The sequence below is a fragment of the Stenella coeruleoalba genome, assembly GCF_951394435.1.
Source record: "Stenella coeruleoalba genome assembly, chromosome: 7".
NCBI lineage: Eukaryota > Metazoa > Chordata > Mammalia > Artiodactyla > Delphinidae > Stenella > Stenella coeruleoalba.
This window is the reverse complement of record NC_137153.1, coordinates 119,934,467-119,953,642: the sequence shown is the minus strand read 5'-3', so window position 1 is coordinate 119,953,642 and position 19,176 is coordinate 119,934,467. Positions and strand designations below refer to the sequence as shown.

The window sequence follows — 19,176 nt, the reverse complement described above, 5'->3', positions numbered from 1 at the left end:
GGCTGGGTGCCTTTGCTCACTGCAGACATCCTAGAGCCCAGAGTGAAAGAAACAGTTTTCAGAGGACTCTCCAATTTAATCAGTTATGGGAGGGCCAAGGGATGCCGCTTGGGGTCAACCACCACCGGGCATTGTTGCAAGGATTTGGGCGAGGCGATCTGCATCTTTCCCACCCGAAGGTAAATCTGGTTTCAAATTCAGGCTCGGCCACGGATGGATGGGCTGGTACTTTGGGTAAGTCCTTTACCCTCTCTGATCCCCAATTTCCTTGTCTGTAGAGGGGAGAAATGACAGTATTCCCTACTGCTGTGTGTGACCTGATGCAAGAGTGGCTTTAAAGTGGGAAACACATGTGGCTGGCTGGTACTTCTGCTGTTCCCACTGGAATAACAATCGTGACCAGGCGTCACGGTTACTCTCCTACAGTCCTGGGCAGACAGGCCAGGCTGCTCAGTTTGGGGATTTTTTTCGAGTTTTCCGGTGGGATAGAAACTTACCTCCTCACCCAAGTCTAGGTGTGGATGAGCCCACCTTTGTCTCAAGCTTTCTCTTTACTGTGAGCTCAGCTCTCTGGGGGACCCTGGGTGTCCCTTGACTATCAGCTCTTGAGGGACCAGATGCCCGCCCTGAGTTCCAGGTGTTGGGAAGGCTGGCTGGCCAGCACAGAGGCACCTGTAACCGTCACAGAAGGAGCACCCTGTGTCCTTGGGGGAAACTGGAGCCCTGAGTCTGCACTATCTTCTGATAACTAGACCACTGACCTATGGTAGCATCCCAAGGCTTTGGGAGAAGCTGGCCTTCCCCTGGTGGGGGGGTCGTTCCAGGGGCCAGGTGGAGCTGGGGGCTCAGGGAGTGTCTGATGGAATTTCTCTCTCATTAAGGCACACAAAGGACCAGCTCCAACGGAACCAACACACACAACTTACACACACAGACACACACGCACACACACATTTCCCCGATCATATATGTGATTTATACAGGTTGTAAAACAACAACAAAGGACTGTAAAAAAACAGAAAAAAGTTTAGCTTTACTTTGCGAGTCTCCTCCTTTTCCCGAGCAACATTTAGTGCCGCCGCGAAGGGTACGTGGGGCAGATGTGGACCATCAGGGTAGCACCAGTGAACCACCACCTGGCTCAAGAGGCAGTATGTGGCCATCCCAGCAAACCTAACCTCTACCCACCTCCCCTCCCTTCCTGTTTCCAGAATGATGGGAATTAAAGGGCATCTGGGGAGTTTCACGCCCAGTCTGGAGATGTAACTGGAGCATCACTGCTGAACTGTTCAAAGGGGATGCAGATGGCTTAGGGTTTGAAAAGCCCCGACTCACCTTCCCTCCTCTTTAAAAACCAGCTCTGTTGCTCTTCGAGGAAGGGGTGTGAGTGGGTTTCAGCAGGTTATGTGGGGAGCCAGGTGGGAGGGGCTGCTACCGGCCAGCGGGGCCTGGCCGGCGTCCTGCTCCAGGGAGACCTCACCAAGGCTTAAAGAAGCGGAGGGAGAGAGGCAGTGCCCAGTGGCAGTGCCAGGGCAGCAGCGCCCCAACCCCTCACCCCTCTGCCTGCTGTCACCTCCCCAAGGGGTGTCTTCTTTGCTTTCCTTTTTGTGGCAGAGGGGTCTCCACGCAGTAGGAGGGAGTGAGTGGAGAGCGGGTGCTGGCCAAGTTCGCCTGATTAATATCCAGGATGTGTGGCATCCGAGCTCCCTCGGAGAACTCTTGGGAGCCTCGACCCCAGCCTGGGCACGGATGCCCAATCTGCAGTGGGGGAAGGTGGAGGGCGGGTCGTCTCTCTCGGGGTGGACATGTCTGCCACAGTCTTGGGCGCCCCGATCTGGCTGGATTGGAAGTTCAGTCTCCACCCAGAAGAGGAGCTCTGAACTCCAAGTAAACGAAAAAGGCGGGGTGAGCTGCAACGTCCTTTTTAAACCCCAAATGATCGAACTCGGGGCCCCTCCACACTGGTTCTGGGGCTTGGCCAGGTGCGGGCACCTGGGGGGGTGGAAAGCGGGGTGCAGCGTGGGCCGCCGGGCCCCGTCCGCCCGCGCTCGCCGGCAGAGCTGGGGGCGCCGGGCCCTCGCCGAGTCCCCGCCCGCCCCGGGCCAGCCCCTTCCTCGCTGCCGCTCGCCCGCTGGCCCCACCCCCTCGCCCGCTGCGCCCAGTGGGAGGCGGGGGCCGGCCCGGCCGAGCCGAGCGCCGGCTCTGATTTGCTGCGGGCGCGGGGGAGCCACGGCCTCCTCGGGTGCCGTCCCCGAGAGAGGGGGGGAGGGAAAGGGGGAAAAGTGCTCGGCGCCCGAGGCGAGGTCCGCACTCCTCGTTCGTCCCCGCGGCCGGCGCAGGACCTCACTCGAGCGCAGCGCCCACGGGGAGCGAGTCGTGGGGCGGCGGCGGCGGCGGCGGCGGCGGCGAGGAGGAGGCCAGAAGGAGTCGGAGGAGGCGGGGGAGGTCAGGGCGAGCGAGCCGAGCGGGGGTCCCGGCCGCCCCGCGGGCCAAGGTCGAGCCCTCCCGCCCGTGGGCGAGCGCGCCAGCCGACCCTCCAGAGAGCCACCGCCACAAAGAGAACGGGTCGGCGGCTGCTCCCATGATTCCCTAAAGTTGTGCCGGCCCCGCTGAGTTGTGCCCCGCGCCCCGTGCGTCCCCGCGCGCCCAACCCGCGCCCCGCCGGCATGGACGTCCACACCCGCTGGAAAGCGCGCAGCCCGCTCCTCCCGGGCGCCCCGCTGCTGTCCCCGCCGTTGCTGCTGCTGCTGCTGCTGCTGTGGGCGCCGCCTCCGAGCCGCGCAGGTAAGGGCTGGGCGCTCGGGCGCGGGGGGCCGGGGCCGGCGCGGCTGTCATCCCCGGACGCCCGGCCTCTTCCGCGCGTGCACGACCTTCCCCCACTGGGCTGTGGAATGCACGGGCCGGGACTCCGAATGCCATTCGTCGGGGGCCCCGGAGAGGGAAACGCGCCGGCACAATACTCCCCACGTCAAACGGGCCGGCGGGTGGGGCTGTCGGGGAGCCGAGGAAGGGCTCTGCGTTGGATCAGCCGGAGGGCTTGTCCACCAGGCAGGCAAACTTTTGTCCCGAAACTTTGCGTTCTCTGTCCCACATCACAAGCGCGAAGCTCTGGCCCACACAGCCCCGCTGCAGAACTTCCTTTCCTGAAACCCGGGAAGGGTCGCCCCCTAGAGTCGCAGCGGGCCAGTTCCGGCCGGGCCTCCTGGGATAGGGGGCTGCTGGGGAGAATCCCAGCAGCTGAGCCCCCCAGCCCAGGACTTCTCCAAGCACCCTCTTCCTCTGCCTCCGGATCCGGCTGCCTCTCCCTTTCCCAGGGAACAGAGCTTCCTGTGGTCCCCACCATCTAAGTACTCAGTGAGTGCTACTGGCGAGCCCCGGGGAGGGGTGGTGGAGAAGCCCTGCTCTAATCCCACCTCTCGACCTCCTGGAAGGCAGTTTTTCTTGGGTTAGCTGCCCAGAGACGGGATTCTTGGAGCAAAGGCGAGAGATGCTCTCGGAGTGTTGGCTGTGAGGGGTTCAGATGACACACAGATGTGGGACTCCTTCTGCCAGAGGTCTGCCCTTAGAAGGAGCTGTCTCCAGTGGATGGCGTCTGCCAGGCCAGCACTGACAGTGTGCCTGCCTAGATGCCTGCCGCTCCAGCTCTCTCCCACACAGCTTCCTGACAGGACAGTGGTTTTTCTAAGCATCACCTTTTGTGGTTACCTGTGGGATGGGACCTCACAAGCCTCGGTCGTCGGAGCCCGAGGCCCCGAAAGTCCTCTGGGGCCCCATTAACAAGTGCGGAGACGAGGTTCAGAGCCGCTATTGCAGGGTCAAGGGAAGTGGGGGCAGAGGGATGGGGCAGTGGCTCAGTGGACAGCAGGACCAGCCGGGGTCCCCGGGGAGAAGACACCGCTTTACTGCCTTCGCTCTTCTCTCCTCCGCTTTGTCATTTGAAGACATGTGGGAAGAATCACTTCCGTGTTCCACTTGCCAGTTAAGACGTTCTGTCCCTTTTTCCTGGTACAGTGAGTGCTTGGTGGGCCAGAGGGGGTGAGCAGGAATCAGGGTGTCCAGCCAGTCAGGGGCTGGGGGAGCGGAGGGGAGCCTGGCCTGGCTCTGGGGACCTGGGGTCTCAGCCCTGGGCTGCCACCTACGTGCCCTGGATCCCAGGCTAACTGGCTTTGTGTTGCCCCCGGGGTCACTGGAGATGGGGGACAGTGGCGGCCTCCAGAAAAGTGGCACAGAGCAGGGTGGGGATGTGGTCATGGGACCCCTGTAGGCCCAGGGCCATAGCCCTGTCCCAGCTCCTCTGCCGGGCTTTCCTCTAGGAAGTCAGGTGGGAATCCTTCAGGGGAGTCGCCACCCCCAAAAGCCGGGGCTGGGCACTGGCTGGGGAGCACACAGAGCATGCGTTCGCCTGGGTTTGGGGTCGGCTGTCTGTACCACTCCCCATCTCTGCCCCCCCGCCCGTCTCCGGTTTCCCTTCCTAACTGAGTGTGGCGTGAGGTGGATGCCTGGACCGTGGCTGTAGAGCTGGACATTTTGCTCTTGTCGAAGAGACGCTGAGAGCCTGTGAAGAAGCCACCTCTGTGGGTGGGTTTCACAGACCTCCCCTCACCGCCACGAGGGTGGGACCCTTTTGGAAGTCATCGTCAGTGCGTGGCCAGCGGGAACGGCTGTCCACTGACATGCGGGGGCGGGCGGGGGGGGCAGGAGAGGCCGTCCGCAGGCAGCTCTTCTCTTCTCTTCTCCATTTTGAGATCCACCAGATGTTTTTTGAGTTCCCTCTGAACATGGCTCTTTTTCCTACCTTCTTCTTGGCCAAGCGTGTGAAGGAATGAAAAGTCAGATTGCATTTGGGGCCGTTTAACATTGTAACGGGCAAAGGAGAGTAAGTGAAATGAAACATGACCCCAATATTTGGAAATTGAGGTCATCTTCTCGGCACATCATTGGTTGACGCCAGTCACGTGATCGCTGTTGGCAATAATTTGGTGGGAAGAGTTGTCCAAATTTTGTGGGACTTGACAGACATCGAATGGTTAAATTTCCTCTGACTCAATCAAGTTGGCTGAAAAGACAGCCTTTTCCATCTTCCCCTCCCCTTCCCCCTCCTCCCCATAAAAGAGCAGTCAGTGGGAGGAGTTCAGAAGCCAAGCTGATTCCCCGAAGCCCTCTATCTCCTCTGGTCCAGATTTTAGTGGCTGCAGGGCTTGGAGCTCGGGTCGCTGCCCAGCGCTGTGACCACCCGGCAGTGGCCACGGGCAGGAGTTTCTTCCTTGGGAGGAAGCACAAAGTTCCCTTGTCCCGTGATATCGCTCCATGGCTGTTCCTGGGGTGCTGGCCAGAGCCTGCCCCGTTACCCCACCCTTCAGATATCTCTGGACTCTCCCGCAGCCACGCCCTTAGCCGAGCACAGCAGATGCCCGCCTGCCCCGCCCCTGCCCTCTGGCTGTCTGGCCCGCGTCTCCCACTCCTGCCTGTTCCCTGGGCCACGGACATTGTTGGGTGGAGCAGAGGGGTGTGGGGAACCGACACCCACTGCCCCCTGCCCCTCACTGCATAACGGTGACAGTGAGCGCGGACTCGCTCCGAGCCCCCGAGGGTCGAGGATGAGTCACGCGCACCCCGAGGCCCCGTTGCTGTGCCCACGGTGGAGCCTGGGATTTGCAGCGCGGAGCAGGGCAGGGTCGCTGGCCCCTGGGACGCCCGCACCCGTGGTACCGATTGGAACGAATTTGCTGGCATTTGCCTGGTCTGCTCTTAGCCCTGTGCCCACATCATCTCCTTGGACCCTCACATCCCGGCCTGCAAGGTGAGGGGGGGTGCTGGCACTCTGAGAGGCCCAGGGAACAGGGGGCTGGGACGGCACGCTCTGGGTCAGTCTGGTCTCTGCACTTGGGCGCTGAGTGAGCTTCTCCACGGGGGAAGCCCAGTGCCTGGAGCTGCTGTCAGCCTGGGGCTCAGCCCAGACACGGCCCTGGGACCAGGGAGGGGTTCCATTGGGCCCCAGCAGACTGTTTCGGTTCCTTCCTGCCCCCTACACCCCTGCTTTTTATCCGAATGCTATCAGGGGGCACCTGGGGCCTGCAGTCTCCACTCCGCTTTCACCAGGCCCTTCACTCACTGGCGTGACCCGACGACCCCTGGAGGCTTTGCCTGCGCCGGGCCTGCTTGTGGGAAGGCTGAGGTGACAGAGCGCCCGGCTCCAGGGCCCACAGGCTGCCGCGAGGCACGCATGTGGACACCGTTGGTTGTACTGTTCATTCTCCTGCCGAGCGTGTCTGGAGGGTTGGCCCCTTGGGGAGATCTGGTGCAGCTTCCTGGAGGAGGTGATGCTAAACTTGACCTTTCCTTTCTTCCCCTTCCTTTTGTTCCGAAGGGCCTCCTTCGCAGGTGCCCTCCTCCACCTCTGGCTTTTGTCTCCTCCGTGCCTCTTCCCCGCAGACATCCCACCCCGCCGCTTCACTGTTCTCCCGGAGCTGCTTCCCTTGGCTGGAAAGCCCCTCATTAACTTGGTTGGCAGGGCGCCTCCAGCACCGCCTGCCCCGGCAGTGCTGTGCCAGCAGAAGTGGCCGCTGTGAGATAGAGGGGGCCTCTGAGGGGACAGGAGGGAGGCCGGGGCCTTCCTTAACCCTCTCTGGGTTAAGAGATGATCTGAGGGATGCCGCCTGCCCTGGCCTGGGCGGGTCCTGCGCACTTTGGGTCCCCTGTTTGGGGAGGCAGGGACGTGGGGGGACAGTCCTTGGCAGTCAGATTGTTGAACCCAGGGCAGCGTGGACGGTTCCTCTGCCTCTAAGAGGTTGGCTGGGCGGGGGCCAGCCACTGTGCCTCAGCTTTCCTCTCTGGGAAACGGGGAGAAACGGCTTTCTCGCTTTGAGAGTGGTTACGGAGACTGAGGCGATCTACAGAGACCGCGTGTGGAATGTCGAGGCACAGGAAGCCCCTGATGAGCGGAGGGTCTTATTATAGCTACTGTTTTGGGTGGTGTTTCTGCAGAAGGAAAAAGCGCAGGGTTGCCACTATCCTCTCTAAATGCGAGTGTTCCAGCGGGAGCCCAGCTGAGGGAGGCATGTCTGTCCAAGGAGGCTCTGGGAGCTGGTGAGACCCCCAGTCCTCTGCCATCCACAAGTGACTCAGCCCGGGCCCCCCCTCGCTCTCCTCAGCACCCCCATATGCTCCGTGGGTCCATTTCCCACGACACCTCGTGGGGTCGCGGTAAAGGTCACCCCAGGCAGCGTATGTGAAAATGCGTTACAAGCCCATTGGAGGGTTGTACGCCCGTGTGCGCGTTTGTGTGTATGTGTTTGTGTGTATGTGATGTGAGCGTTCCTTTGGATGCATGTGTGTGACGTGTCCGTGTGTGTCTGTGGGTGTCCACGTGTCCACGAGTATGCACGCCCACATCCACGCACAGGTCCATGTGTTTTCAGGGTCTGCTCAGGCGGGGCCTGGTGTGTTTGAGGTGCTCACGGCAAGGCCGCATCTCTCTCCTTATCGTGCCCCAGCCCTGCGGGATTGGAGACGAGGAGATGACCCGTGGCCACGGAGCCCCCTGGGCAGCCATGAGGCGTTGGGTCCAGCCCCGGCACAGACTCAGTCCAGCTGGGTCTGATAATCTGAGTCTCTTTTTGCTCACAGGAGGGCGATGTTATATTATAGCTTCTGCTTCTCCCTCTGTTTATTTCTCCCTTGTAATCGACTCATCTGGTGTCAGCCCTTGGCCAAATGTTAGTTTTAAGCTTTCTGGCCTGGCTCGTGGAGACATTGAGGTCCTGAAGGTGGAGCCTGCGTTGGCCCTTCTCCCAGGCAGAGCTGCCCCTGCCACGGGACACGGCATGGAGACCCGGTGTGGCGGACGGCTCGGGGCCGGCGGCCTGGGCCCACGTCCCGCCCCACCCCCGCCAGCGGTGCACTTTGCCTCAGTTTCCCTATCTGCAGGAAGGGGTGATGGCTGTGACTCCTGCAGGATTTTCGAGAGGGTTCAGCGCATCGCGTGTCCAAAGCGCAGAGCAAGCCCCTGTCACCGTTGTCACTATTACATCCTCTCTGGGCCCCCAGGCAGCAGCAGGTCCGGGGTCCAGGGTGAGTTCTTGGCTCTGCTCACTGGCTGGCTGTATGAGTCACCCCCTCTGTCCTGGGAACTGTCACCCTGGTGCCCCCTCGCGAGTGAGCATGAAAAGGGGTTACACAGCCCCCGGTGAGCTTACTGGAGCCCTCGCTGCCACTTTTGCGGTCTGTGCCCCAGCATGGAGGCGCCTGCATCCCGGAGCAGTCGTGGGGCGGGTCACGTGCAGCACGCCCCTCCCCTTCTTCCTCAGGCCACCCCCACTGTACAAGGAGGAATGGGGGCCTCAGGGATGGGAATGGACCTGCCCATGTCCCGCCTCAAAGACTCTGGTCTTCTGCCCCAGAGACATGACGGTGGGTGATGGCTGGTGATCTGGAAGGACATCTGGGGCGGGTGCGTTGGGGGTTTTGCTAAACTCAGACGTTGTTCCTGCACCCGCGCGGCCCCAGCGTCTGGGGCAAAGCCCGTAGAATGAATGAGTGAATGCTCCGTTGGATGCGTGGGGATTCGTGGTGGGGTGATGGGGGGGTCGCTCTGTGTTACATGTCATGCTGTCTGAGCCGTCATCCCATCAGCTTAGACTCACCCGCTAGTTTTTCTGGCAGGTTCCCAACCTATGTCATAACCCACAGTAGGAGTAAATGTCGCCACTCTTTGGTGACTCAGACCTAAGAAATGGTACCACAGTCTGACCCACTTTTCTCCACGTCTCATTACACAGAGCTCCAGGGGCCCGTTTCCTGCGATGTCTCTGTGCATGAAATGGGGGATTCCTTTATTTCCTGTCTCCTAGACCTGTGTTCTTTTGGGGGAAATTCACTCTTCTGTCCTGTTCTTTTCTGCCAGCACCTTGGCAATAGGGATTTTATTGGTCTCTTTATTAATTTTTTAATAAATGCTATAAAATGACATCAAAATGTGCGTGTGTGACGGGAGTGATTTAACTAAAAACTCTGACTCTTGCATTGGAAGACTAGTGACCTAACAATGAAAAAGAGTGAGCATTTTAATCTGAATGGAAGGTGGGAAGCCATTGTCTTCCACTCTGCTGGCAGGGTAACCCAGAGCGCCGTGGGTGAGGCTTTAGTGGAATCCTTTCCTGTGTGGGTGCAGAGGAAATGCAGGAGAGGCTGGTCCTTTGTGGAGAAACTCCGGAGTGACAGTGGCTGTGCTTGAAGCATTTGCAGACCTCTAATGGGAGGCAGACCTGTGCCGGGCACCAGGCAGCAGGTGCACAGGTGAGCGGTAGGTAGGTGAGCATCCCAGCCCTGCAGGAGTTTCCGGTGCAGTGAAGGAATCAGACCTGTGAAGAAGCGATTGTATCCAGTGAAGTGCAAAGTGGGAGGTAGTGAAACATTCATCAGCTAGTAGAGTGGTGCCACCGGACAATCGGGGGAGGCACCCGCCAGCCCTTAGGCCACTGGCCAATCAGAGGGAGGTACCTGCCAGTCCCAGTGGGGCTCTGGCCAATCAAAGGGAGGCACTTGCCAGCCCCTGGGCCACTGGCCAGTCAAAGGGAGGCACCCGCCAGCCCCTGGGCCACTGGCCAATCAGAGGGAGGCACCTGCCAGCCCCTGGGTCACTGGCCAATCAGAGGGAGGTAGCTGCCAGCCCCAGTGGGGCTCTGGCCACTCAGAGAGAGGTACCTGCCAGCCTCAGTGGGCCACTGGCCAATCAGAGGGAGGTACCTGCCAGCCCCAGTGGGGCGCTGGCCAATCAGAGACCAGCCCGTTTTGCCAGGGCCTGCGGCTTTTGGTGTCCCACCCGATGAGTTTGAAGGGAGGAGTCCCTTGGTGGAGGCAAGTGGCACTTTCCCATGTGTGTCTGTCCTCTGACTCCGGTTCATATTTAACCAAACCCTGCTCTGGGGTGTTACCTGGACCAGGTGGGGTTGGCCCCATCCTGCAGATGTGCAAGGGGAGGCCCTGTGGGCCCAGCTGGCACAAAGGAGTGATGGTTGCCCTCTGTATCCCAGTGAAAATCACACCCCGCCTTGGTGTAGGTCATTACCGGCATATAAACTGATACTAGGTGCCAGATGAGGGGGGCTCCAGCAGCTTCCAGCTCTTCTTTGCCGTGGGACAGTCCCTTGGTGGCCGGGTCCTTGTGCTTCCGGAAGAGGTCCACGGCCTCCACCAACTGTGAGTAGCCTCTGCACCTCGGCCTCAATTCCTCCTTCATTTCTGATGCATAAAACTGGGTGTGCGTACAGTCCTGTCTTGCTAAATGTCAAGGTCTTCTTCTTTGGGGGGATAGTGGGCAGCTGTGCACCAGTGGGACCTGGGGCCCTGGCTCACGGGGGTCCGTTAGGGGACCCTGTTGGGTGGCAGGTGAGGGGAGAGCTGGCCGGGGCCCAGAGCCCTGCACAGGGGAGGGTGCAGCTGAGAAGGAAAGATGGGCCATTTCTGGCCCTGGGCCCCCAGGTTTAGTTTGCAGGGGCCCTGCCTGGGGAGATAGTGTCCTCATGTCCGCTGGGGTGAAGTCTCTGGGACCCGCCTTACCGTTACTTCTCTTCTTTTGTGCTTTTTTTCTTTGGGGAGAATCTGAAATGCTGACGGGCAGCTCTGGCTTCCTCCTTCGAGGCAGTTCTGTGTTCTCCTGGGATGCAGGTGGAGTAGACAGCCTCTGGCGTCAGTGTCCTGTGTAGACCTTGCTCTTCTAGGGAGAGACGGTCCCGGTTGGTTTTGAGCAGTGGGGGAGGAAGGGGCGCTGCGCCTTCCATACATTTTAGACCAGAAAATGTTCACATCGAGAAGGCAGGGCAAATAGCTCATTCTTGGATAGAAGTGCAGGGAACAGGGCTTCTGAATGTAATTCTTTTCCAGGGAATTATTACTAATGTTATTTAGGTTCATAGTTTCAATTGTGGCCGTTTAGCTCAGAAAGCACTGCTTGGGCGATGGCTACCTGTCACTTAACTCTGGTATCCCGGGGAGCACCCTGGGGTCCTCGGTGTGATGACTCTGGCGCTTGAGAGGGCCTGGGGTGGGGATGCAGGGCTCACACCCGGGCAGGGCGGTGGGGCGGCTCTGCCCAGCGATGCCAGGATCTCCGGGGGAGGAGTTGGAGCCGACCGAGAGGAGGGGGCATGGGTGGGCGGCCAGTGGTCTCTCAGGACCTCCTCCCTCACCTGAAACAGGGGGACTGCAGGTGTCAGCATACATGATGGGGGTGGGCACCTCCGAGGGGAGGCGTGCCAGGAAGGAAGAGAGGAGGAGGCAGATGCTCCCCACCCCCCGTGTCCTCCCCGCTTTCTTCACGGTGGCCCCACTTTCTGGAAGGAGCAGTGATGCTTTGCTCTCCTTCCCTGCCTGGGGGCAAGCTTGCTCTTCTCCTAAGGAAAGACTCTTATTCTGCAAGAGCGCAGTACGGAGCCTCAAGTGGGAAGGTTTACTCGGGCTCAGCTCTGAGAGTGTTGTCATTATTATTGCCGTCGTTGTTGTTCGGGGAGGTTTCAAACACAGCACAGCAGATCGAGATCCTCCTGGGCTCGATGATCAGCCCCAGGACACTCTCGTGGTCCAGCCGCCACCCACTCCCGTCTACCCAGTTACTTTGAAGCCAATCCCTGACGTCAGGTCTCGCGCAACTATTCCTCTGTGTTCACCGCACATCAAGAGTGAGTACTTCCGTCTCAGTGGGTGAGGGACGGTGGGCATCCCCACCCGAGGGACACAGAGAAGGAGCTCAGCCAGGTGCAGTGCCCTAAGTGGGAGGGTGGGCGCCGCCGACCCCCGGGCTCTCAGCTCCCTGGTGAGCTGAGCGGGCAGGCCCCTTGCTTCCTGCCTGTCCCGGCGTGCCTGGGCTCAGCACAGGAGCTGCGGCACCTGGGAGAGCCTCTCTGAGCCTCAGTACCCCATCTGTGAAATGGGCATAAACTAGTACCTGTCTCAGAGGCCTGCTGGGAGGACTAAAGGCTCTTGTCATTATGTTGCCACGTGTTAAAGCCACGACGTCAGCATTCGGAACCCCCAGGAATGTTCCAGCCGGAGGCCTGGGCCCCAGACAGCAGCTTCGCTGGTATTTTGCAGAGGGTGGAGTCCTCTGGGCGTGGGGCGCCGGCTTGGGGTTGCCTGGGAGCACAGGAGGCTGGTGAGGAGGTCCAGTTTCCTGCGAGGTGGGCTTTGACGGGCTTCAGCAAGGGGTCCGGTGAGACCAGAGCTTCCGCAGCCATGGGGCCCCACCTCGCAGCTCCGGGCTCCAAGGGTCTGGGGTGGAGCCTGGGGCCTGCCGCTCGAGTTCTGATGCCAGTGACCAGTCGAGGGCACTTTGGGAAATGTGGGGTGTGCCAGATGGGAAGGTCTGAACCTCCTCCTGGCCCTCCCTCTCCCTGTGTGGGTCCAGCCTCTGTGGCCAGCTGACAGTCAGCCTCTCCTCTGACTTTCGAAAGGAAGGTTCAGGAGATGAGGCTGGGAAGCAGTGATGCATCAGTGCACGGAGAATAGGACCCCCGGCTGTGTGACCTCGAATGCTTAACCTCTCTGATTCAAGTTAGCTCATCTCCAAACCAGAGGTACTGGCACCACCTGGAAGGAGGTGACCTGCGTGTGGACATAGGGCCCTTCCTGGGGTGTCCTGCATCCCGTTTTCAATGCAGGACAGCAAATGCTAGATCATACTGATAACAGTAACTGCCTTTTTTAATTATTCTATATCGTTGTTATTTTGTATTGTTATTATGACTAGTGGAGCTCACAGAGGCAGTAATTGTATAAAGTTTCTATAAAGTGCTTCAAAGTAGGAATAAAGCTGCCACTCACAGGTTTGGGGCTACAGCTGGGCCTCAGAGGAGGCTGAACTGTCAGTGCAAAGGGCCCAGTTAGGGCCCTGGGCGGGGAGTGAGTCCAGGTGGGGCAGGGGGTGCAGTTTGCAGTTAATACTTGGGGTGGGGGCTCTGTGGAACCTTCCGCTGCGTTTATTTATTTATTTATTTTTATAAATTTATTTGCTTATTTATTTATTTATTTTTGGCTGCGTTGGGTCTTCATTGCTGCGTGCGGGCTTTCTTTAGTTGCGGTGAGCAGGGGCTACTCTTGGTTGTGGTGCGCGGGCTTCTCATTGCGGTGGCTTCTCTTGTTGCAGAGCACGGGCTGTAGGCGCCCAGGCTTCAGTAGTTGTGGCACGTGCGCTCAGTAGTTGTGGCTCGCGGGCTCAGTTGCTCCGTGGCATATGGGATCTTCCCGGACCAGGGCTCGAACCCGTGTCCCCTGCATTGGCAGGGGGATTCTTAACCACTACACCACCAGGGAAGTCCCTTCCACTGCATTTAATGTGGGAGCTACCTCCGGCTCGTTTCCTTTGCCAGGAGTGTGGGGCTCTGATGGTGCACAGGCCCAGCCCCCCGGGAAGGAGTTGGCTGTTTTACCGGGAGGGCTCACAGAGTCAGTGATCCGGCCTCTGGCCTTGGGGTCGTTTTGCAGACGAATAAACTCAGACCTAGAGGACTTGGGGGTCTCCAGGGTCACAGGCTGCTGAAAGCAGGGCGGCAGGGGGAGCAGGCCCCAGCGTCTGGCTCCGTCACCCACTGGTGGGCCGTGCTCAGCTCCCGAGGCTGGGGGAACCCGGTGGTCTCGGAGCTCTGCCATCAGGGGACGGTGTCTGAGCCTCGAAGACTTGTTCTGAGATTCCGAGGCTGCAAGGGAACTCAGGCGTCCAGTCCCAGGGTCGCTTCTGTCTAGGGCAGACCTGATGACGATTGTTTGCCAGGCATCCCCGTCGGGGAGCTCACCCCGTGCAGGCAGATGGTACCCAGACGGAATGTGCCTGAGCCTGGCCTCCAGAGCCCATGGTTTCAACCTTTATGTCACCAGACCTGGGGCTTGTGAGCCTCTTGAAGCTTCCTTGCTCGCAGAACTAAAACAAAAGCTGCTCCCAAGTGCAGACGCTCACTCTTCTTTCATTTCACGCCTTCCCCGCTGTGGTATTCCCGCCAGGAGGCAGCCTGTCCTCACACACCCTGCAGCGCCTTGGGCCCCTCGGTGTGGACAGGCTCCCACCTCCCCTTCCTGGCCAGGGCCTGTCCGATTACAAACAGCTGCCTGGCCCGCAAGCAGGACTTACGAACCCGGGGCAGGGCTGTTGTCGAGGGCTGGGAGGCATGGGAGGGGGTCCGCTCCTTAGAGAGCTGCCTCCCACCCCTCTGTGAGCCAGTGGGGATCAGCTGAGGGCTGGTCAGCCTCTGGGCCTGGAGGATGAGGGACAGCTGGTCCCATCTGGCCCTGGGGTCACCGCCCCTTCAGGGCCTTTCCTTAACCCAGCAACTGAAATGTGAATTATGTTCAAAGAGCATATGATACAAGAAAGAGGAGTGTCTGCTTGAGAATTTTCTCGGAAGGTGAAGAGTCAGAGAGATGTCTCCCTCCCTCCCTCCTTCTCTCTCCCTCCCTCCTTCTCTCTCCCTCCCTCCTTCTCTCTCCCTCCGTCCCTCCCTTCCTTTCTTATCCTAAGTGCTTTCACAAGTTGTTTCCTGTCATCAGGAAAGATGTCCTGGTGACATCTTTCCTAGGTAAGAGGTATCCCCATTTTACAGGCAAGAAAACTGAGGCTCGCAGGAGCCCCACAGCCAGTAGGTGGCAGATTTGGAGCCTTTTTTTTTTTTTTTTGGAACCTTTAAAATAGCCTTTGAGTTGTGGAAATTGGGTTTCGTCCAGCCTCCTGGGAATAGGGCCTTCCGAGAGCAGATATCACTGTGAGGTGGGGTTTCAGCCCCATCTTTTTCTCTGGGGTCTTCATCCCGGCAGAGAGGGGGAGGTGGGTGAAACCTGGTGGCTGCCCTCCCCCTGCCTCCGGGGCCCAGGCTGGGGGTGGGCGCCTGCCTGGTGTCAGGAGGAAGCAGTGCTGTATGCAGCACCCACTTTCCAAAGCCCCCTTGAGTCCTGGGCTGCTCTGGGTCCTCCTCATGCTTCTTGGATCAGATCTGCAGGATTAGATCTTGAGCCCAGCGTTCAGCTGTGTTTGTATACAGGGGTGAGCTGCCCTGGATGAGTCATTTTTTCCATTTTAGTGGGGAGGAAGGAGTGATAGGAGGGGATTATAGCCAGGGAGGTCCTGCCTGTTTAATATCGGTTCGCACACGCTGAGAGAGACACGTGGGGCTCGGTGCCCACAAGCCACATGTTGCACAGGATGACGGTAGGGCACGCTTCAAGCCGCTGCCCCTCTGAAGGCGAGGTGGGGACTGAGCCACCCATGACATGTTCCAGGAGTGAAGCCGGCGCAGCTAAGCCGTCACCGCTGCTGGGTCAGGGCAGACTCTTTAAACCATCAGCATTTCAGAAAAGAAAAGTAAAAACCCTGAGAGAAGCAATGCCCAGAGGTCTGATCTCTGAGCCCGCCCTTTATCTCAGGAGAGTCAACAGGCTTGCCAAGGACTGGGCTCAAGAATTCTGCTCTTGGGGCTTCCCTGGTGGCGCAGTGGTTGAGAGTCCGCCTGCCGATGCAGGGGACGGGGGTTCGTGCCCCGGTCCGGGAAGATCCCACAGGCCGCGGAGCGGCTGGGCCCGTGAGCCATGGCCACTGAGCCTGTGCTCCGCAACGGGAGAGGCCACAACAGTGAGAGGCCCGTGTACCGCAAAAAAAAAAAAAAAAAAAAAGAATTCTGCTCTTGGTTTTCCCTGAGGATGGATCATGAGTCCTAGAGAATTGTCAGAGCCCTCCGAAATTTTGCTCCTTGGGTGGCCCACCTACCCCACTGACTGGGCCAGGCAGGTTCTACTGGGAAAAGTTAGGGAGTTGCAGCTTATTTGAAACCACGGGAATACACTCATCCTGCACATGTGGCCCCAGGCGTTTCTAGATGAAGGTCACGTCATTGGGCAGAAGTCACGGTAGACAGTGGGGGAAGCGAGTCCCCAGTTCACCGTCATGACATCCAAGCCTCAAGACCAGGTGTAGGCGTGGTCACCTAGAGGCCAAGGGAGGTACTGCAGCCCAGCTCTACCTGCCGTGGAAACCCGGGCGAGGCTGGGGGGCTGGGGCTGCCTCGTTCTTGAGCTGTGACCTCAGAAACGTCATGTCTCCTCCATGTCTCTTGTTTCTTCACGTGCAAAATAGAGCTGGGGATGTCTTCCTCGTAGAGAGTTCAAGGAGGCGCAGTTTGGATCTCCACACACACAGGGTCTCTGGGTGTGTCACATCCCACCGTGTCTGCAGGAGCTGTGGGGTGGAGCTGAAGATGCTTGGGGAGCCTGGAGGGTGTCGGCCGACGTGCTTTGAGCAGGCTCTCCAAAGCGGGGTGGGCGGACGTGAGGGGGCCTGGGCTGTTCCGGGCGGAGGGTGGGGGCCCCTCAGTCGGGCAGAGGCGGGTACTCTGGGCCTGATGCCCCTGGAGAGGCCAGAGGAGAGAGGAAGCAGGAGATCTGCCAGGGTCCCTCTGGAGTTCAGTCAGGCGACTGTGGGAGCACAGCCCAGGGAGTGCGCAGGATGGACTCTGTGGGCTCAGGGCTGTGCTGGATTGTCACACACTGACAGTGCCCAGCACGCTTCACAGAGCCATCTGAGCCACCCCAGGTCTTTCACGGGATCCCCAAGCAAATGACCCGTGTGCAGCAGGGTGTGTGTGTGTGAGCGTGTGTGGTGTGTGTGTGTGCCTGTGCTTGTGCACGTCATGTGCACCTGAGCAGGCGTGAGCACCGTCCTCCCGGTGTCCCCTGCCCCGTGAGCACGGATGCGCTGTGTCCTGGTGCCTTACTAAACTCACGATTTCTTACTCCACCCAGCAAACCCGTGAGGTCAGTCGTGTGAGGATTTGTCCGGGCGGGTCAGCCAACAGGGAAGAGACCGGGGATTAGAACGCGGTTCCTGCGGGACCCCAGGCTACCTCCTCTGCGAAGACCCACTCCTCCGTCTTCTGGCTCATTTCCCCAGCTGTCACCCTGCTTCTTGTCTTTAATCCGTCCAGGCCCTTCCGCCTCAGGCCCCTTTCGTTCCAGAATCAATGATCTGACCCTATAAATAATGTCCAGAAACCCTTTCGGCTGTGATTTGGAATTCTTTAAATACGGTCAGCTTCTGCCTGCCCTTCTTCGCTTCCGAGCCCTGACCCTGACCTGCTTCTGTCCTCCAGGACTTCTGGGCAGGTGGCGGGGTCGCTCACGTTGTCCCAGGACGCCGCCTCCTGCGCCCCGCCCCCCCAGCATGGATTCCGAGCATGACGTGCTCAAAGCTGCCCTCCCCGGGACGGCTGCTCTTGCCAAGCCTGGGCTGCCTCTGGGTTTCCATGATCTGCCCTCCTGTGCTGAATTTAAGCCCCAATAAAAGCGCTGGGCTCCAGGCATGTGCCTTTCCCCATAAACTTTGATGCCTGGTCAATATCTTGGCCAAAAAAAAAAAAAAAAACTCCTCTGAAGAGGGGTAGTCTGGTCTCTTTCTAGTCACTTATTAAAGTGTTTTCTGGTCTGATGTCTGTCGTAGTGGAAGCAGCCATGAAAATCTGCCCCCAGGAGAAGCCCTGACATCTGTGCTGTTCTGAGCACCCACCCATCTCTGGGGTTCGTCAGCTGCACGCTTGGCGCATTTTTCTCTGACGACTCACTGCTTTCTCTCCTCTCGCAGCCCAGATTCTTCCTTCCACTTTGACTTCCCAGTGCCCTGGGAAGCTCCGTGCTGGTGTTGTCACCCAGCCGGTGCCAAGGGGCCAGATCCGGCCTGATGCTGGCCAGGTGTGCAGCGCTTTCTGTCGCGGCTGTCCCAGCCTCCCTGACGGAGCGTGGGGCAGGGCGGCCTGGCTGGGGCGCTCTCTTGGCCTGGGAAACGGTGCCCTGGGTCTGGTGTTCATCGTGTCTGGGCCCAAGCCTGTAACCCGAAACTCCGGAGCTGTTGGCCATGGGAGGAATCGTTGCCTGGGGAACCTGTGTCTGCGCATCTCCGTGTGCCCTGCTGCCAGTTAGGCGCATGGTGGGAAGCTCTCTAGAAACACTGCTTCTGGATTAAACCTGCCCAGTGTCTTTGTGGGCGCCCACAGCGTGGGAGGCGTGCGTGGCTGTGCCAAGGGGCTGGTTGAAGAGACCGCTTTCCTGAAATGCAGTTCAGCATTTAAGGGGCACCTACGGTCTGCACACTGCTGTGCCAGGGCAGCCGGATGCAGCCCTGTGTGAGGGGCTCACAGCCGGGCCCTGGGGGGTGCAGGGGGAAGCCCCTGCCCGACATGGGCTGACCCTGAGGCCTTGGAAACTGGGGCTCCCCGTCCTGGAATCAGGGCCCCTGGCTTTTCCCGGTCCAAGCAAGTGTCACTTTCCTTGTGCTGCCCCGTTCTTACAACAGTACCCCGAAGGAGGAAGAGCATTTCTGGACCCTGGGGGTCAGAGGTCAGTTGAAGACACGTGCTGATGGCGTGGGTGGAGCCAGGGCAAGGCCGGCCCCTGACTGTCCAGCTGTGTCCCTCTCCTGGAGTGTTTTCCCCCTACTTCTCTTCCCTCTTTAGTTATATATGTTTTTTTAAAATTAAAAACGATACATGTTCATTATAGGCATTTTGGAAAATAAGAGAAAGCATAAAGAAGAAAATAAAAATCACCCATAACCCCCAGGCTCGAACTCCACTGGGTCTGAGTACAAACAATAAGGAACGGAAGGAAATACCTCATGGTGGCTGATCTGGAAATTCTTGGCGCGGGTGGGGGGCGGTCCTACTCAGGGGCCTTGTCCCCCACGGGGCACTCCCCCCCTGAAGGGGAAGGCCTCCGACCCCAGCACAGTTGGCTTGGACGTTCTCATTTCACTTGGAAAGGAAGGCGTTCTGTTCACATCCATGACGGCCTGTAAAAAGCCTAATTTACTTGAAGAGTCTCCTTGTGTTGGGTGTTGGGCTGTTTCCCACTTTTCGGACATTGTCAGTATCTGTGTGTCAGTGAAGCAGGCTGACTTGGATTTGCCCTGAGCCGCGTCCGCTGTGGAGGCTCACGCTTACCCTCCTGGGCTGCACTTGGGGGAGGAGAGCATCCTGGGGGGGGGGGTCTGGCTGAGGAGCAGACCCTCCCCTCCATGTGGGGCATGAAGGGGGTGCGTAGGCATCGCTCTGTGGCTTTTAAGGCCTGGCACCCGCAGGAATTTAGGGTTTGATAAAGGCAGCCTTTCAAGTTGGCTGGGAAAGGAAGGATTGATTAGTCATTGAAATGGGCTGG

General features: G+C 59.1%; 1 protein-coding gene across 5 annotated transcripts in view; it reads left to right on the top strand.

Annotated features, from left to right (window-relative positions):
- The first annotated feature begins 2,185 nt into the window (after window positions 1-2,185).
- The window catches only part of COL5A1 (collagen type V alpha 1 chain), a 155,872-nt gene continuing 138,881 nt past the window's right edge, over window positions 2,186-19,176 (top strand). For all 5 annotated transcript variants that reach the window (XR_013828946.1, XM_079925578.1, XM_079925579.1 and 2 more), the window contains exon 1: window positions 2,186-2,784. Coding sequence is in view for 4 of the 5 variants with exons in the window: in XM_079925578.1 (XP_079781704.1) it covers window positions 2,667-2,784 (118 nt within the window). In the remaining variant the exon portion in view is untranslated. The remainder of the gene's footprint in view (window positions 2,785-19,176) is intronic.